Consider the following 16378-nt stretch of genomic DNA (forward strand, 5'->3'; position numbering starts at 1 on the left):
AGAAACACTCACTCGGTGTGAGCAGGAAGGAAGTCCGTGCCATGGGAGTCCGTTTTACTGTTCCCTCTCGACCATACCCCAAAGGTCAGAGGGGAGGTAAATTGTGGTTCAAAATGTCCCAGAGGATTTTTCCGGACACACAGTGAATCCTCCTTCAGAGGCAGAGGAGGAGGAAATGGTAGATGTCGCCCTAGAGGCAGGGGCGTTCTGCAATAACAGTAAGGCCGTGATTCCTTTCGAGGGCTGCCTTATCAGCGCTCCTGATGTGGGGCCCGACTGCGTTTCTCTGGGGCCAGTCAGGGGTCACATCTCTTTCTATCCAGAAGCCTGGCTAAATATCACCCAAGACGTGGGTACAAAGAGTTACCAGAGATATCTTTACCCTTTTCCCTTCCATTGTTTATTCCCAAGAAGATCCCAGATGTTCCACCCAATCACAGGTATCAGGCAAATGTGGAGTTCAAAAAGTTGCTCTTAAAAAGAGTCATCCAGCCTGTCCCAGCAGACCAGACAGGATCCAGAACTTACTCCAGGTTCTTTTTAGTCCCAGAACGAACCGGAGACTGGAGGCCAATTTTGGACCTCAGCAGATTAAACAAATCCATGAAGGACAAGTTTCGGATGGTCACACTGCAGTCGATACTCCCGTTGTTAGGGAAAGACTATTGGATGTGCTCTCTGGATCTCCAAGACGCCTACTACTATATAAAAATGGGCAAGGCGTCAAGGAGACATCTGTGCTTCCGGCTGGGAGCCAGTCATCAGTTTCGTGCTCTGCCCTTTGGTCTCACCACAACCCCCAGGGTGTTCACCAAATGCATGGCAGTAGTGACAAGCTCACCTGAGACGTCAAGGATTCCAGGTGTTTCCGTATTTGGATGACTGTACTTTACTTTTGTATTTTTTTTTTTTTTTTATACAGATGATGGTCCTTCAGTAGATAAGGATTTACCTGATAATATAGCAGCTAAGTAGATCTTCCTAGGCTGGAGTGTGATATCGTTCTTTACATCAACCAGAGGTACTGATATTCCTCCAAGTGCTGGGGTGGGAGAATGTTCAGGATGATGGGAAGTTACGGTAATGGGGGTGGGGTGGGGGTTGGTGTGGGGGATCCCAGCAGTAAGCTGCTGCTTTGAGAGTCTTCTGGCAAAACAGCTGATGTGATTAGTACATAAGTTTTCATTTCCTTTTCCCCAGTTTTGTAAGGCATGGAATTGACTGAGCAGTTTTCTAAATGTACTAACTGAAGTTTTTGTGACTGGACAGCCAGACTCTCAATGATTACTGCATTCTAATGTCACTCACTCTAATTGGTTTATAACCATGTATAAATGGTCTTTTAAATGCAGCTTCCTCACATTTCATGGAGGCATAATTAGAAAACATTTGTTAGGCTTCCTCCTAATTTGTGTGGTGACACAATAGCATATACAAGTAGAAGGGAACATGTACCAAAGTATGAGAACTAGAGATCATAGAATTGTGTCAGGAAGTAATTTTCAGGATGTCTTTGCCAATTGTCACCCTTTGCAGAGGGTTATTCAAAGATGAGTGAATGTGGTAGGAACTTAACTATTCATTATTTGGTACCTTTTCTGATGGTTTGTTCATCTGTATAAGGGGCAAAGCTGTGCTTTAGTCATGGCTTTTGGGGGGAGGGGTTAGAGTAAGAACATTTTAATATTGTTACATAGCTGGTCTGAGACTGCAGGACAGCTCTGCCTCTGACCTGAGCTTGGTCACATCGTTAGAATTACTTGTGTTTCTTGTGTAGATGTATAATGTGGCAAATGTCATCTGGTGAGGAAGAGTGAAAGCAGTATATGAAATTAGCAACTTTCTTCAGTGAGTAACTTGACATTTTGTCTTCTAAGATTCTGCAGGTAGGAATGTTCAGCATTTTCTGCAGCTCCCTTGCTAGTATCTTGGCTGCTACCAAACAGGTTGAGGTTGTGATCCAGAATTGTAAAACAGGTCTAACCTTGGTGCTAGTTTTGTCTGTATGCCGCACAACTTTCATATAGTTCGTCTATATCTCCTTTAACACCATTTAGATTGTAGCTTTGTAATCACTTTCTATCCTGTCAGTGTCAAAGGATATCAAACCCTCTTTTGTTGCCAGTGCTGGTATGGATGCTGTCTGATAAAGCAACTTTGAGAACAGGGAAGTTTGTTCTTTAATGTGTTTTGTGAGAGTTGGTGAACTTGAAGGTAGGTAGTGCATTGAAAGCAGAGGAGTACAGGAGCAGAGCACTGCCTTTAAGATTTATGTGGCATTTTTAGATGCATGTTTTTGTTCTTTAGATGAGTTGTGTTATGGGGCACTGGTTAGATTTCATTATAGACCCCATTTACATAGTTCACATTTCAGTTCTTGTAGTAATCATGGTATGTGCCTTCTGTGCTCGACACCCAAGGGGCTGAAACATTTATTCTAAGATTCACTTCACTAGCCTTGAGCCATGCCAGCAGTACTTGCATTGTCTGAAAGAAGCGTATAAAGTGAAGCACTGCCAGAAATGCTAGTGGTTCAGCCTGGTGTCCTGCAGAAGACTTTGAGGCCTGCGTCACTTAAAAGAAAATGCCGGTTGCTGATTGTAGAGGGTGAGTAATCAGGAGCTTTCTTCACACAATCACAGGTCAGTACCCAGCCCACAAGTAGAATGTAGAAAAATCAGAAAGCCAGGCATCAGTCATGGCTGCCTCCTCTTAAGCTGGCTTCATGTTCTTTGGATCATTACTCCTCACTTGGCAAGTGAGGAGCATCTTTCACTGCTTGTTAGGTGACGAGAGGAGTGTAGGAAGTGTAGCCTCAGCAACCACTTAGAAGATTGTATTCCATGGTGTTTGCCTAAACTGTCTTGTATTTGAGCATCTGGAATGTACTGCTACTATCCAAGTCACATGGGAAACTCTCTTGAAGCCTTTCACTGAAGGCTTAAGGGTTGAATCCAGGATGTGGAAGTCATTATTTGTGGTGGTCTTCTGGTGGCATGAGGCATACTGGTTTGGTATAAGGAGACTACAGTGCATCCTCCTGATCCACATGATCCAGTGGGGGATGAACCTAACCTTAGACATGCAGTTGATCATTTTCTGGGCCTTGTTTGAGGAGCGTAGCTTGACACAGTTCAAACTCTTCTAGACCAAGCGTTGCCTCCAGTGTGTCCTCCATAAGACATTGTGACCCGGTCATGTCCTGCTGTGCTACCATTCCTTTGTTCCCTCATATTTGTAGGTGAGCTAAGGTTTCCAGTCATCAGAAACTTTGCATAGTTTGGGGGATCTCCTTACTCCTTCATTATACTGGGAGTTAAATTTGGTATCAAAATATCCTTTATTTCAGAGATGGATAAGGATCATGAGACCCTTCACTTTGTAGCACCACTCCTTTGGAGAGACTTGGGGCTTAAAGTCCACTACAGATCGAAAACCCTGAGTCACCCCCCCCCCCAATAAACCTGTCCTGAATGATGTCACATTTCTAGCCAGGTGGCATCTGATTTCAATTACTTCTGGTCAAATGAAAGCAGTTGTGTTCTTTTTAACCATGGTTTAGATGTATAGCATATTGAATAAGCATCCCAGGGGGCAGTTTCTCTGATCCGTTTGGTCCAGCGTATGTCTGCAATCGCAACAGCTTATCACCTTTACTGCTTAACAAGAAATTAGACTTTAGAAGGTGCTCTCATCTGCCATTTTGAGACTGCATTTTTTAATCTGTCTTGTGACCCATTCTGTAGTCCTAAAACAGGCTGTGGAAATGCTCTCAGCTCTTCCTGAATCTGGGATCAGACTGTTCTGCAAAGACCATTACAACTGCTTTTAAAGTGAGATTTCACATAGCTCACTAACTCTGCACCCATGCTAGTGCAGTAGGTTAAGGAATGTACTTGAATCAGATACAGGATATTCATTTGAATAGTCTTGCCCAAAAGGACTGCTGAGCAGAAATTAGAAATCCTTAAGTTATTTCAAAGAAATAAGTGTGTTTCTTATTTCCACTGGAGCAGTGGACCCACACGTTCCATTCAGGGCGAACTCTTATGCCTTTGGTAATCTCTTGAAACCAGGCAGGTTTTTTTTTTTTTTAGTAACACTGCTGTAATCAAGTGTCATTTACTCAGTTCACATACCACCACACCTGCACTAGATAGTTTAGCTGAGTTTGTCCGCATGCATGGATTATCTCAGGCAAACGATTTTTTGACTAGGGACTGCAGAAGTTAGCACCAGCATTGCCAGTCATGGATGGGTCTGTATGCTGTCCCCACACCCAACTTGTCTGATTTTAGGTCACAGAAGTTCTGCAAGAAGGCCTCTGGAGAGTGAGAATAGTCCCAAACCAGCAGATAGTTCTTCCTTCCACTGGCTTGTTGGGGCATGCCACTGAACAATATTTGCACTGATGCAGTACTTGCATTCATGAGTACTCTGCAAACCCACCTGTTTTTCTGGTTCATCTAGTTTCTTCCAGCTTTCTAGAGTGGTCATCATTAAATGGTGATTCTAGGTGTTATCACAGATGGCCACAATGTGTCCATCCCCCAAAAAGAGTTGTATTCAGGGACCATTCTGTCTTTATAAAGCTCTTTGAACAGGCCCAGATTGTTTCTCATTGCGTTACTAGAACTTCATATGCTAACTGCATTTGTGTCCTTGTAGTAATTGTTGGGTTCCACACAATAGGTTCCTTTTTTTATTTTCTGAGGAAGGGGTTTTACTTTTTGTACATGTTTTTTCTGTACCATAGTGTTTCCAAGGATGCTAGCTGTAATAAAGGAGACCTTGATGGAGGGGGAAATCTCTGACTCCATGGTAGCAGCATTCATGGTCTGGGTACTTTCTTGACTGCAGCCTTGGAGGTTTTTATCAACAGGAAAGTCTTCAGTGTTCCTATCTGAGAGTACTGTCTTCACTGGGGCATCACTGAATTGTTCAGTATTTAATTTATTGCCCGTGGAGAGGGTGCAGAAAGTCTTTCTTTGGTCTCTCTGGATGGAGGAGGAGGATCCTAACCCAGACCTTGACTGTAGCAGAGGCTTCCTATAAACTTGCTAAAGCTGTAAGCACTCATTTGTCCCAAAAGCTGTGGAAAGAGGGCAGACACGGTGACCTTCTTGCCCTGGTTGAACAAGTCTTCAGGGTATTGCATAAATTTGGTGGCACTCTGTTAGTACCTCCTTTGTAGAATGGCAATGCAAGTCTAGCAGTGAGTCACAGTAGATAATTTCTTACAGCCTTTCATGTCCTTAGGAAAGTGATCATGCTTTATTCTTCTGCAGCTACAGTCATCCTGGTGCTGAAGAGAAAATAAATTTTGCCTGGCTTTGGTCTTCTAGGAGTGGGTACCCCAACAACTGATCATATTGCTATATGGGAAGGAGAATGTGTTTCTCCCTCTGTTCCACTTGATTCAGCTGATTAAGGTGCAGTGGAGGTAGACATAATAATGTCTCCTTTGGTGAAAATTCATCCTACATGGGGAGGACCACATACTTCCTGCCTTCCTTGTAACATTTCTCCACCACTGCTTATGTTTCTGTGTCTCTTTCTGTAGTTCAGAGAAAGAAAACAAAATCCATCCTTGTTGCCGTGTGGCTGGTACAAGTAAAGGAGGGTGTCTTTTTGGCTACTCATTTAGATTGTTTTCTTCCATTGGGCTTTTCAGGAGGATCTCCAGAGGTGATTGAAACCACTCGGAAGGCTTCCATTTAATGTGCCAAGTGGAAGATGATCTCCATTTGAGTACACAGGTATCACTCCTGCTTCAGTTGTTAATTTGCTGGATTTCATTATATATCTCAGACACCTGACTTTTAAGTTCAGTTCTATGGTTAAAGGTGAATATCTTTGACATATCTCCACATCATGACCGTGTGGCAGGCAGATATGTGGTTCCACGCTGAATGAGCAGTTTCACATCTCTGCCAACTTTTCACCCTTGGAACTTTAACTGCATGACTGACAGGTTTGCTCTTATTGGAAGATGTTTTCCATGACCATCATCTCTGCATGTGGAAACTCTAAGCCACACTTCCTTTGATAACTTTATTTGATCTTTAATGATGCTAACCTAACACTGTCTTACTGGGCAGCTTCAACTACCCCTCCATTAACTGGGAAAACTATTCGTGTACCAATACTCTTGCCCAATGCTTTCTGGAATTCATTAATTCCAGTGCTCTGGACCAGCTCATTCTTACGCCCAATAGAGGTAGCAACATCCTTGACCTGGCCATTACTAACATGGGCGACCGTTGCTCTACACCAGTAGTCAACTCCTCTCTGGTTAGGTCCGACCACAAACTAATCACCTTGGAAATCCACATCCCTCCCACCCCCCACCCACACAAAGGTAACCACTATGAAAACTTCTCCAAAGCTAACTTTGGGCTACTAAAAACAGAGGTGGCTAACTTCACGGCACCCATGCAAATGGAGAATAGTTGCATGACTGCCGAATCATACCACCAATGCACTGTACAAACACTTACACAAATGCATGGATCTCTCTATATCTAATAGAACCAAGACGGTCTCCTCAAAAAAAGGAAGCCAATCTGGTGGTCCCCTGCCATAAACACTACAACTAAAGGAGGAAACTGTTGCGGAATAAGGCGAAGTCCCAAGACTGGAAAAACTCTCATCAGCCTCAACAAAAGGTTGAGATCCCTCATCAAATCCTCTAAAGCTAGCTATCAAAACAGAATTGCAGCAGATAGTAAAGACAGCCACAAGGCTTTCTATAGTTATGCAAAAAATCTCCATGGCAATACCCAAATTTGCTCTGGGCTGCTGCACAGTGGTACCTCCTATACCGAGCCAACATATATTGCCAATGGTACTGGCCAACAGATTCAGTGATAACTCCCCCCCCCCCCCCAAAAGGACCAATCACAATACCAGTAGATTGCCAGACACCCAGTATTGCTGCTGCACAGGTTAAAACAACAATGTCCAAGGCCAAGAATACAGCTTCTATGGGACCTGACAATATCCCTGGCTGTGTTCTACATGAACTACAGAGTGAAATGGCACCTCACCTGTGTGCCCTGTTCAATTACAGCCTCATCTCAGGCTGTGTCCCTACCTAATGGCGCACTGCTACAGTCATCCCCCTCCACAAAGGAGCGACTACAGACTGCGGGAATTATCGCCCAATTAGCCTGATGAGTCTGATATGCAAAGCTATGGAACGCATAATCACGGACCTTATAAACAAGGATATAGGGAATCTCCAAACTCTAGATCCTACACAGTTTGGTTTTGTGAAGGGTAGATCATGCCTGCTCAACTTGGTTGATTTCTTTGAGTCAGTTAAAAGAGCTGTGGATGAAGGCAAGGTGGTTCATGTAGCCTACCTTGATCTGGCCAAAGCCTTTGATACCATTCCTCACTCAGAAATCATAGAAAAACTCACTAAACTAGGCATCAACCCCTATATCACTAGGCGGGTTGCAAACTAGCTCACATTTAGAACCCACAGTGTGAAAGTAGCCGACTCCAAGTCAGACTGCCGACCAGTCACGAGTGGAGTCCCATAGGGTTCGGTCCTGGGTCCTCTTCTGTTTGTTGTCTACTTCTCTGAAGTCCAGGCCAACATGAAGGAACTCTGGCTGACAAAGTTTGCAGATGATTGCAAGTTGGGAACTATTAACTCCCCAAGTGATGTTGGCATCCTACAGAAAGGCCTTAATGACACCAGTGACTGATGTCAGAACCATGGCCTTTAGCTCAATGCCAATATTTGTCGTCATCCCCCTTGGGAAAAACCTGGATCCCTTGAATTACCACATTGATGGTAGTCCACTGAACACAGAAGGTGTTCTAAGAGATCTGGGAACACAGGTCGACAGTAACCCCTCTTTTGACCACCACGTTGCCACTGTGGTCAGAAAGTCCTATGTGGCGCATCTCATTTCTAAGTGTTTTGCATCCAAGAAGAAAGAGGTCATTGTTTCCCTCTACTCTTCCCTCATTAGGCCAATCATAGAGTACAATGCCCCATTTGGCATGTACCTCACTAGACACCTGCAACAACTGCAGAAGCTGCAGAAGTACCTCACAAAGAGGATCCTAGGCCTTTAACAGTTGTCCTATATAGACAGACTCAAAAAAACTCCCAACTATTCTCTGTCTCATATCGCCTTAGAGGCGATCTCTGCATGACTTACAAAGCCATGTCTGACCCAGCTCTATTAGAAATGCTACATCTAAAGAAATCCCAATCCCTCCAGACCACACACTCCAGAGACCTCAACCTCATTACTGCAGTCAACAGAACATGCTGGAGGGACAGGTTCATAACCCAGAGACTGCGCATGCTATGGAATAGACTTTTCATACATGTCAACCGGACGGCACCTCACTGGACCTCTTCAAGAGAAATCTTGAGTGGATCTGAAATAGAAAATTAACCCTGGGGATCACTCCAGTGGCTCTACTTGACAGAGACACTAGGAACTAACATCGGGTGGCATGATGCCAGGGTAATACTATGGGCTAGGCTTGCAAAGGCGCCAAGGCCATTAGCCTAGTACACACCTGTGAACCTATAAATAACTAGGTGGTATTTATGACTTAACACTTTCCTTCCAGAGTAGTTTCAAATTTGCTTTTAAACTGTTCCGTTAGTCACCATGTGATTTCTTTGTTCGCAGAAATAAGGATTCCTTTTTAACCAAGAAATAGGCACTGGAAGGCTCACCAGATAGCAGCACCAACTTAATTGAGCACACAAGAACAAAACGGTTTTGTTCGTGTGTGCTCAATATAGTTGGTGTTGCTATCTGCTGAACCTTCCAGTGCCTTATTTCTTGGTTATTTGTCTGCATTTAGGCACGATTTCCACTATTCATTTATAAGATTCCTTTTTACTTAGATGTGTATCAGTAGCTCAAGTTTTGCCTGAAGTAGTTGCTTGAGTGTGGAAAAAATTGAAGCATCTCTCTTGCTTGCTCCAGGTAAAAGGAGGTGTGTAGTGCCTAAGCAAACTCTTTCCATTTGTTTTGTTAATGTCATTGTTTTGCTGTCATGCAGTGAACTGGCCATTGAAAAATGCGGTCACAGGTTATACCATGTGAAGTGTGACTGCTTTCATTGCTTGCTTCAAAGTTGTCTCAGCTACAGTTATGTGCTGCAGCAGCTTAATTGACAGTTCATTCCTTCATCCAAGTATTTTTTGCTAAAATTATTCCATTGCATGTGCCTCATTTGATCATCTGTGGTTCATAATACCTTCTGGGTGCTTGTTTTAGGCCTAACTTCAGTTCTGACCTAAAGAGGTTTCTGTTGTACTACTTCAGATTCTTTCTGCATTAGAGGCACTCTGGAGTCTTGTATATGCGCTTCACCAGTTGATTTAAGATGCATTCTGCAGTCGCATATTACCTGCTGCATTCCTGTGCCAGCCTGCTTCCATGTATGGCTTTCCTTCTAAGTTTGGATTAGTATGTAATTTTTATATTTTTCATTTTTTGTTTTCTTGTAGGTTGCACTTCCTCAGTGCATTGAGAGCAGATTGGGGGGGTGTAGGGGCTGGAAAGTTGCTTCTTATCTGGGAGTGTGATGACGTGACATGGGCCATTTAAAAATGTATATAGACCTGTGCATGTGAACTAGACAAAATTCTAAATTATTCAGCAAAAGTGATGTTATGTTGGAAGAAGATATCCCAGTAGTTGTCTACTGCAGAAGGCAACCTTACAAATTCAAATGCTATAGTGAATAACTGCTGATGATTAATACCCTTTTACTTTCTGTCCTTAGACATTGAAAGCTTCAACACAGAATTATCATATGTCAGAGCCGAGCTGCTTGGATTCTTGACACAAGCCCTTTTAGGAGATGGCCTTGCTGCAGAATATCTTATACTTCATCTAATCTCTACTGTGTAAGTTGAGATTTATTTTGTGTAAATACTGCATTCTTGTCAAAGGCTTATTTTTCTGGCATGTGACTGACTGAATATACCAAAGTTTGTCATCAGACTGAGAAATAATATTGCTATTAAAATGTTTATGATAATTTGGGATGATGGAGCTTTGTACTTTGGAAGCCTACATCACTCCATTTAACTGTAATGAAGTTACAGTTTTCAAAATGTTGATTGTCATGGTACAGAAAAGTAGAGACTTTATGCCACCAGAGACCTGAAATCAAGAATGAGTTTAGGCCACTGATGAAGTTGACCTAGGAGACTGAAGTGGCCTATTATCCAGCTTTTCTATCCCAGGGGAGAACTGCCTGTACAGTCTCTGGTGGAGATCAGAAGCAACAGTTCAAGGGACATGATGACTGTACTGACATTACTTCTCCATAGTAGTAGGCATCGAGACTGACCACTTTTGTAGAACAGTGACTGACAGGCCATGGCTTTCCGCACCCCCTACCCTTGCCCAAAGTACTAGGATTTTTGATGCAAGATGAACTGCCACTGAAGTCAGGGGGACACCCCCAGCAGGTGTACGCGTCTTTGTCTGGTAAGGAATGATAAAGCCTTGACTGTGACCCAGGTGACCAGAGTTGACTAGTGGCTTGGGGGCTAGAAGAGTTGTGTGTGGGGAGTAAGTGGCTGATTCTGGCTTGTACAAATTGGGTGGAGGGAATGGATGTTCCATTCTTTCAGTCATCACTTGCAGAAGCTTATGTTAGCACTACACAGTGTATACATAGGGAAGTACACGTGTACTGGGGAAGGGCATATTAGGACCATCTGTGGTGATGCAGATGCTAATGGCAACTGGGAGAGGGGTTAGGTCCAAAAGCAGCAAGAGCCGTAATGGATATCAGAATGATAGCCTTTGTGATCACTCTTTTTCCTGAGAGGAAGAAACTGTGTGAAGAGTTCTCACCCTGTGAGGAAAGACTGACCAAAAGATTGCAGGTAGTGCTGATTGTTGGGGGGGATAAAAACAGTGCACTAATGTAAAACTGGTAAACATTTCATGTTTTATGATATTTTTGTAATTGTGTGCTTGTAAATTTTGCAATATGATAGATATTTAATTGCATGGGATACATATACAGATGTTTGTAGTCTGGTTTCTCTGCGGGTTTCTGACATTTTGTTCAGAGTTCTTAGAGGCCATCCATTTTTTAATCTAAATCCCAGCACTTCTAACTCCCATGTGCAGCTGTTAAGCCATTTGTGTCATGGACTTGGGAGCAGGAGCTGGAACAAGCAATCATGTGCTTGTTCCCCTGGGTTCTGTCCTTCCTAGATGCCATTTCTTGGAGCAAACCGCACTTGGCTAAAGAGCTACCATTCAGGCAAGAGAACCTAATCTGCGAGAGTCTACTTACAGGTTCATAGATTAGTACTAAGCTAACTGCCCTTGCGAGCCATTTTAAGCCTAGCCAATTATCCCTTGTGAGACTCAAACCCTGCACCTTGTGCTTGCAAGGCAAACACCTTAACCATTAGGCCACCCTCCCAACCTTTTCTACATACAGGAGACACATTTTATATGTTATCACCTGTCACTTCAAGTGGCATCTCCCTTCCTTGATCGTGAAGCATTTTTTAAAAAAAATGTTAAACATCTCACAGCATCTGTTTGTTGGTTTGGAGGAAGGCCTAGAGTAGCTTGCAGGTGGTCTATATAAGGATCAGTGCAGCATTTTGAATTATACCACAAGTTGCGATGCAGATGTCTGCCCTAACTTGCACATCTTTTGGGTATCCTCAATATAGAATAACCAAGCCCTGTACTGCGGACATCTGTAAGGTGTGCATTATAAAAGGGAGAAATTAGCTTTGCTATCTTCAGTTCCTTTTTGCCACTGCGAACATTTGAAAGTCTCAGTATTGTCCAGGTGTTCGGCTCTGTGATAACGTACCCATTTTAGGATTTACTTTTTTTTTGCTTCTGTAGAGCAATTTGTATTTTCAGTTTGCCTATTAGATCTGTGATGTGAAGACATTTTGCAAGCTGGTACCATCCCTGGAATGGTCACAAAGAACTGTACTTGTGACTAACAAATCACACTGAGAAATGTTCACCTTCATTTGTTTTTCTTCGGTGGACCATTACATACTATGTCCTATTCTAATGTTGCAGTATTAACATGTGGAAGATCCTAGACCCCAAGCGACCCGACGTCCAGCCGGCATACAACAGCTTTTAGCTACTGCAAGCATGTGGGATTCATAGGTTTATAGGTTGATACTAGGCTATCTGCCCTAGGGCATTTATAAGCCTAGCCAGAGTGTGTTTGGCTTTCGCCACCCTTTTAGATTACTTGACTGTGCCTCTGTATAGTAGGTCACAGAAGGTAGCCCTTTTAAGGTTAGTTTACTGTACCTCTGTCAAGCAGAGACACAGAAGAGATCCCAGGGGTAAACTTACGATCTCACATCCACTCGTCAAGATTTCTCTTGAAGAGTATCAGTGAGGGGCACTGCCTAACATGGATTGGGATTTTGTTCCAGAGTGAGGGGAGCCTCTGGGATATGAATCTGTCCCTCTAGCATGTCCTATTTATTTCTGTGCTGAAGTTAAAGTCCCTGGAGCGTGTAGCTATAAGGAATTTGGATTTCCTGAGGTGAAGCATGTCCATTAATTCTGGGTTGGACATGGCTTTATACGTCAGACACAGATCACCTCTGAGTAGGCGGTACGCAACTGAGTTTCTTTAGCCGAACTGCATAGGGCATCTGTTTGAGCCCCTTGATCCTGTTGGTGAGGTACTTTTGGGGTCTTTCCAGTTGCTGCAGGTGTCTGGTAAGGTACATCCCAAATGGGGCATTTTATTCAATTATGGGCCTGATGAGTAGAGGGGCACAATGACCTCTCTTGATCTAGATGTGAATTCTTTCATGATAAGGTGGGCTATATAGAAGGTCTTTCTAAGCACTTTGGCAATGTGATTGTCAAAGGAGAGATTGCTATCTACTTGGGTCCCCAAGTCCCTAATTACTTCTTCCTACTTAATGGATTACCACCTATGTGGTAATTTGTGGACACTTTGTTTTTCCCAAAGGGGATGACTATGCAGTTTTTGGCATTTAGCTTTAGGCCATGGCTCTGGCACCAGTTATCCGTCTCTGTGAGACCCTTTTGGAGTATGCTTGTGTCAGCAGGAGTCAATTACGGCACCCAGTTTGCAGTCATCTGTGAACTTGGTCAGCCATAGTCCACCCGTGTTAGCCTGTACCTCGGACAAATATATACCGAACAAGAGAGGTCCCAGGACTGAGCCTTGTGGGATGCCACTTGTAACTGGTTTAGTCTGACATGGCACCTGCTATTCTGACCATGTGGGTTCTATCCCTGAGCCAGTTTGCAACCCATCTTGTGACATAGGAGTTGATATTTAAGCTGGTGAGCTTATTTATGATGCCCAAGTGGGGTATTGTGTTGAAGGCTTTTGCAAGGTCCAGGTAGGCTGTGTGGACTACCTTCCCTTCATCTATGGCTTTGGTAACTGTTTCAAAGAGGTCGACCAGGTTCAAGAGGCAAGATCTGCCCTTAACAAAGCCAAATTGGGTAAGATCCAGTGTCTTTGTTTATGATTTCCATAATGATACGCTCCATAGCTTTGCAGACCAGGCTAGTCAGGCTTATAGGGTGATAGTTTCCGGGGTTTGTTGTGGCACCACCTTTGTGGAGTGGGACCACTGTTGCTGTACGCCATTCCTTGTGTACATATCCTGTAGTAAGGCTGAGATTGAACAGTGACTTTATATGAGGGTTTAGTTCTTCTTGGAGCACGTGTAAGACGCAGCCCGGGACACCGTCTGGTCCCATTGATGCTGTTTTTTTGCTTTGAAGAGGGCAGCTCTCATTTGTGGTCTCAGGAAGACTACACTCTGTTGGGATAGACATTTGCTCTTTTTTGGGGGGGGGGGTTTGCACTGAACCTTTCTGCCAGAATGTTGGCAATGTCTGTGGGTTCAGTGTATTTTTTGTCATTTTGCACCAACTCAGAGCATATCTGGGAGTTGCCTCCCAGGTTTCTGACATAACTAAAGAAGGCCTTGTAATTATCTTTAGTGTCTTGTGCAATTTTTCTTTCGAAGCTGGCCTTAGATGATTTTATGAGGGATCGTAGTTTCTTGCTAGTACTGATCAGAGACACCTTCCCTTTTTGGGATTTTGCTCTATCATGTAGTAGCTTTCTCCTTCTGTTGTATACCTTATTTATGTCCGGGGTCCACCAGACAGGTCTCCTGCCTTTGGAGGAGTGAGTCTTGGTTTTATTTGGGATAGCATGCTCCATGCATTCCTGTAGGTGTCCATAGAATGCTTTTGTAAAGGATTCTGCATTTTGGGCCGTATTTTCCACTGGCCCGGGGGCTTTGAAGGATTCCACCTCTGTTTTGAGAAGTGTGAAGTTTGCTTTTGAGAAGTTCTTCACCATGGTTTCCTTGGCTAGGGGTGGGGACGGAATATGGATGTCCAGTGAATTAGTTTATGGTCTGATCTTACCAATGAGGGGTATACCTCTGGTATGGAACATAAAGACCCCATGTTGGTGATGACCAGTATGTTTTCCCCTCTTGTGGGAATGGTGACCAGTTGTTCCATAGCATTTGAGTTTATAAATTCTAGGAACCATTGGGTGAGGGTGTTTGGGCTTGAGTAGTTTTCCCAATCAATGTTTGGGTAGTTGAAGTCACCCAATATAATGGTGTTTGGAGAGACCTTCATATTCTCCAGTGTTCTCAGGAAAGCCAGGTGAGGTTTCTGTGTTTGAGGGTGGTCTGTAGCAGGCTACAAACTGAAAGGCAGTTTTGCCCACTGTTAGTTGCACATGGATGGTCTCCGATGCTTTGTGCAGTGCCACTAACCTGGAGATGTGGGTATCTTTGATAAATATGGATACTCCACCTCCTTTTATGGTTTGGTTCGAGTTTTGGGGCCGGAAAGCATGGTATGTAGTATAACCTTAGTGCTGGGGTGCTCTCAGGAGCCTTGAACCAGGTTTCTGTTACTGCACAGATATCAATATTCTCCATACTGAGGAGAGTCTCGAGTGCATGCATCTTGAGGTTTAGACTTCTGGAGTTGAGCAGCATTACCCTTAGTTTTTTTTCTTTTTGTTGTCTATGGAGGTGGGTTTGTGTTTTGAGCCTTGCCTAAAAAAGGCACTATGGGGGAGGCAAGAGCCTTTGCCAGTATTCGAAAACCCAGGGGTGACAGGTGCAAGCCATCCCTTGCGAAGCAACATGGCTTGTCGACTGTCATCCCAGGCTGACAGACACTGGATCCCCTTTGAATGACACCAAAACTTTAGCCAGTTGTTAAAATTTATCATTTTGTCTTTATACTGTGGCATCATTCTTCGTGAGTTTAAGATGCTACTCAAGGTCAGGGTCATACTGGCCTGGGCTACATGATCAAAGAGCTCCTCTGTCTTTTTTCATGTAGTCCAGGGAGGTACGTCTCAGGTCATTCACACCAGCATGGACAATGATGGAGTCATTTGTACTTGCTTTGGAGTGACCTGAGTGCTTGTGTTATGTGGCGGATCCTGGCACCCGACAGGCAGTTTAGTGACTTTCTCCTTCAGCCTGGTGAGTGGGATGTCAGTGTAACTGACAAATAGTCACCTATTACAAGTGTATTAGGTGTGCTGTGTAGCCTTAAGGGCTGTGACTGTGTGGCACACTGACTTTGTGAGCTATGTGGGTATTGTTTCATGGTAGGGGTTGCTTGGATGTCTGCTTTGGAGGTCTCTGCTGCTTAGGCAGATTTTTATTTAGAGCCTCCGAGTATATTTTTGTGTGTTTGGTTTGCTGATGCGATAGGTCTATGTGAGACTGGATTTGTGGTGTGTGTGGTTACCTTCTCCTCCTGACAGACTGTGCCAGTACTGGGTTGAGAGAGCTTAGCCTCCAGTTTGGCTATATAGTTGCATCTCTCACATATATTTGAGCTTGTTGGTAGGAGGAGAGGGTGGTCTGTATACATAAGGCAGTTGTAACATTGCCTCAAGTTTCCCAGATTCACCAGCTGGACTGGAGAGTAAACCCGAAACTGACCTTTGGACATGCCTGAATAATATAGGGAACTACTTATTGACTGATCAGAAAGAACCAATTGGGAGCAAATGCTTAAAAGGAGTATAAGAGGATGTAGTGCTTAAGTTTATTAGTGTTTACCTATGAGATTACTTATACGAGCAAGTGCAGGGCTTCAGAATGAAAATAGAGTGCTTATTTTGAGATATACAGCAGTTCTAAGGGAAAAAGTGAAGAACAGACTTTGTGGAGCCAAGAATAGTTTAAACCTGTTTAAGCGGCGTTGCCTGATGCTGCTCTGTGCGCAAGACCGCGCAAAAAGAGAGTTGCAAGGTTTTAAGAGAGAGATCAAGGAGTTTGGAATTGACCCAAAATGGCCAATAAAACTACAGCTTCTAGGCAGTA

General features: G+C 43.7%; 1 protein-coding gene across 1 annotated transcript in view; it reads left to right on the forward strand.

Annotated features, from left to right (window-relative positions):
* LOC122788982 (minichromosome maintenance complex binding protein) overlaps positions 1-16378 on the forward strand; it is a 1363580-nt gene that overhangs the window by 490666 nt on the left and 856536 nt on the right. The window contains exon 11 of the mRNA XM_044056074.1: positions 9775-9898. Coding sequence (XP_043912009.1) covers positions 9775-9898 — 124 coding nt within the window. The remainder of the gene's footprint in view (positions 1-9774; positions 9899-16378) is intronic.

Source organism: Protopterus annectens, chromosome 14.part0 (assembly GCF_019279795.1).
Source record: "Protopterus annectens isolate FY-2018-M chromosome 14.part0, PAN1.0, whole genome shotgun sequence".
NCBI classification, from domain to species: domain Eukaryota; kingdom Metazoa; phylum Chordata; order Ceratodontiformes; family Protopteridae; genus Protopterus; species Protopterus annectens.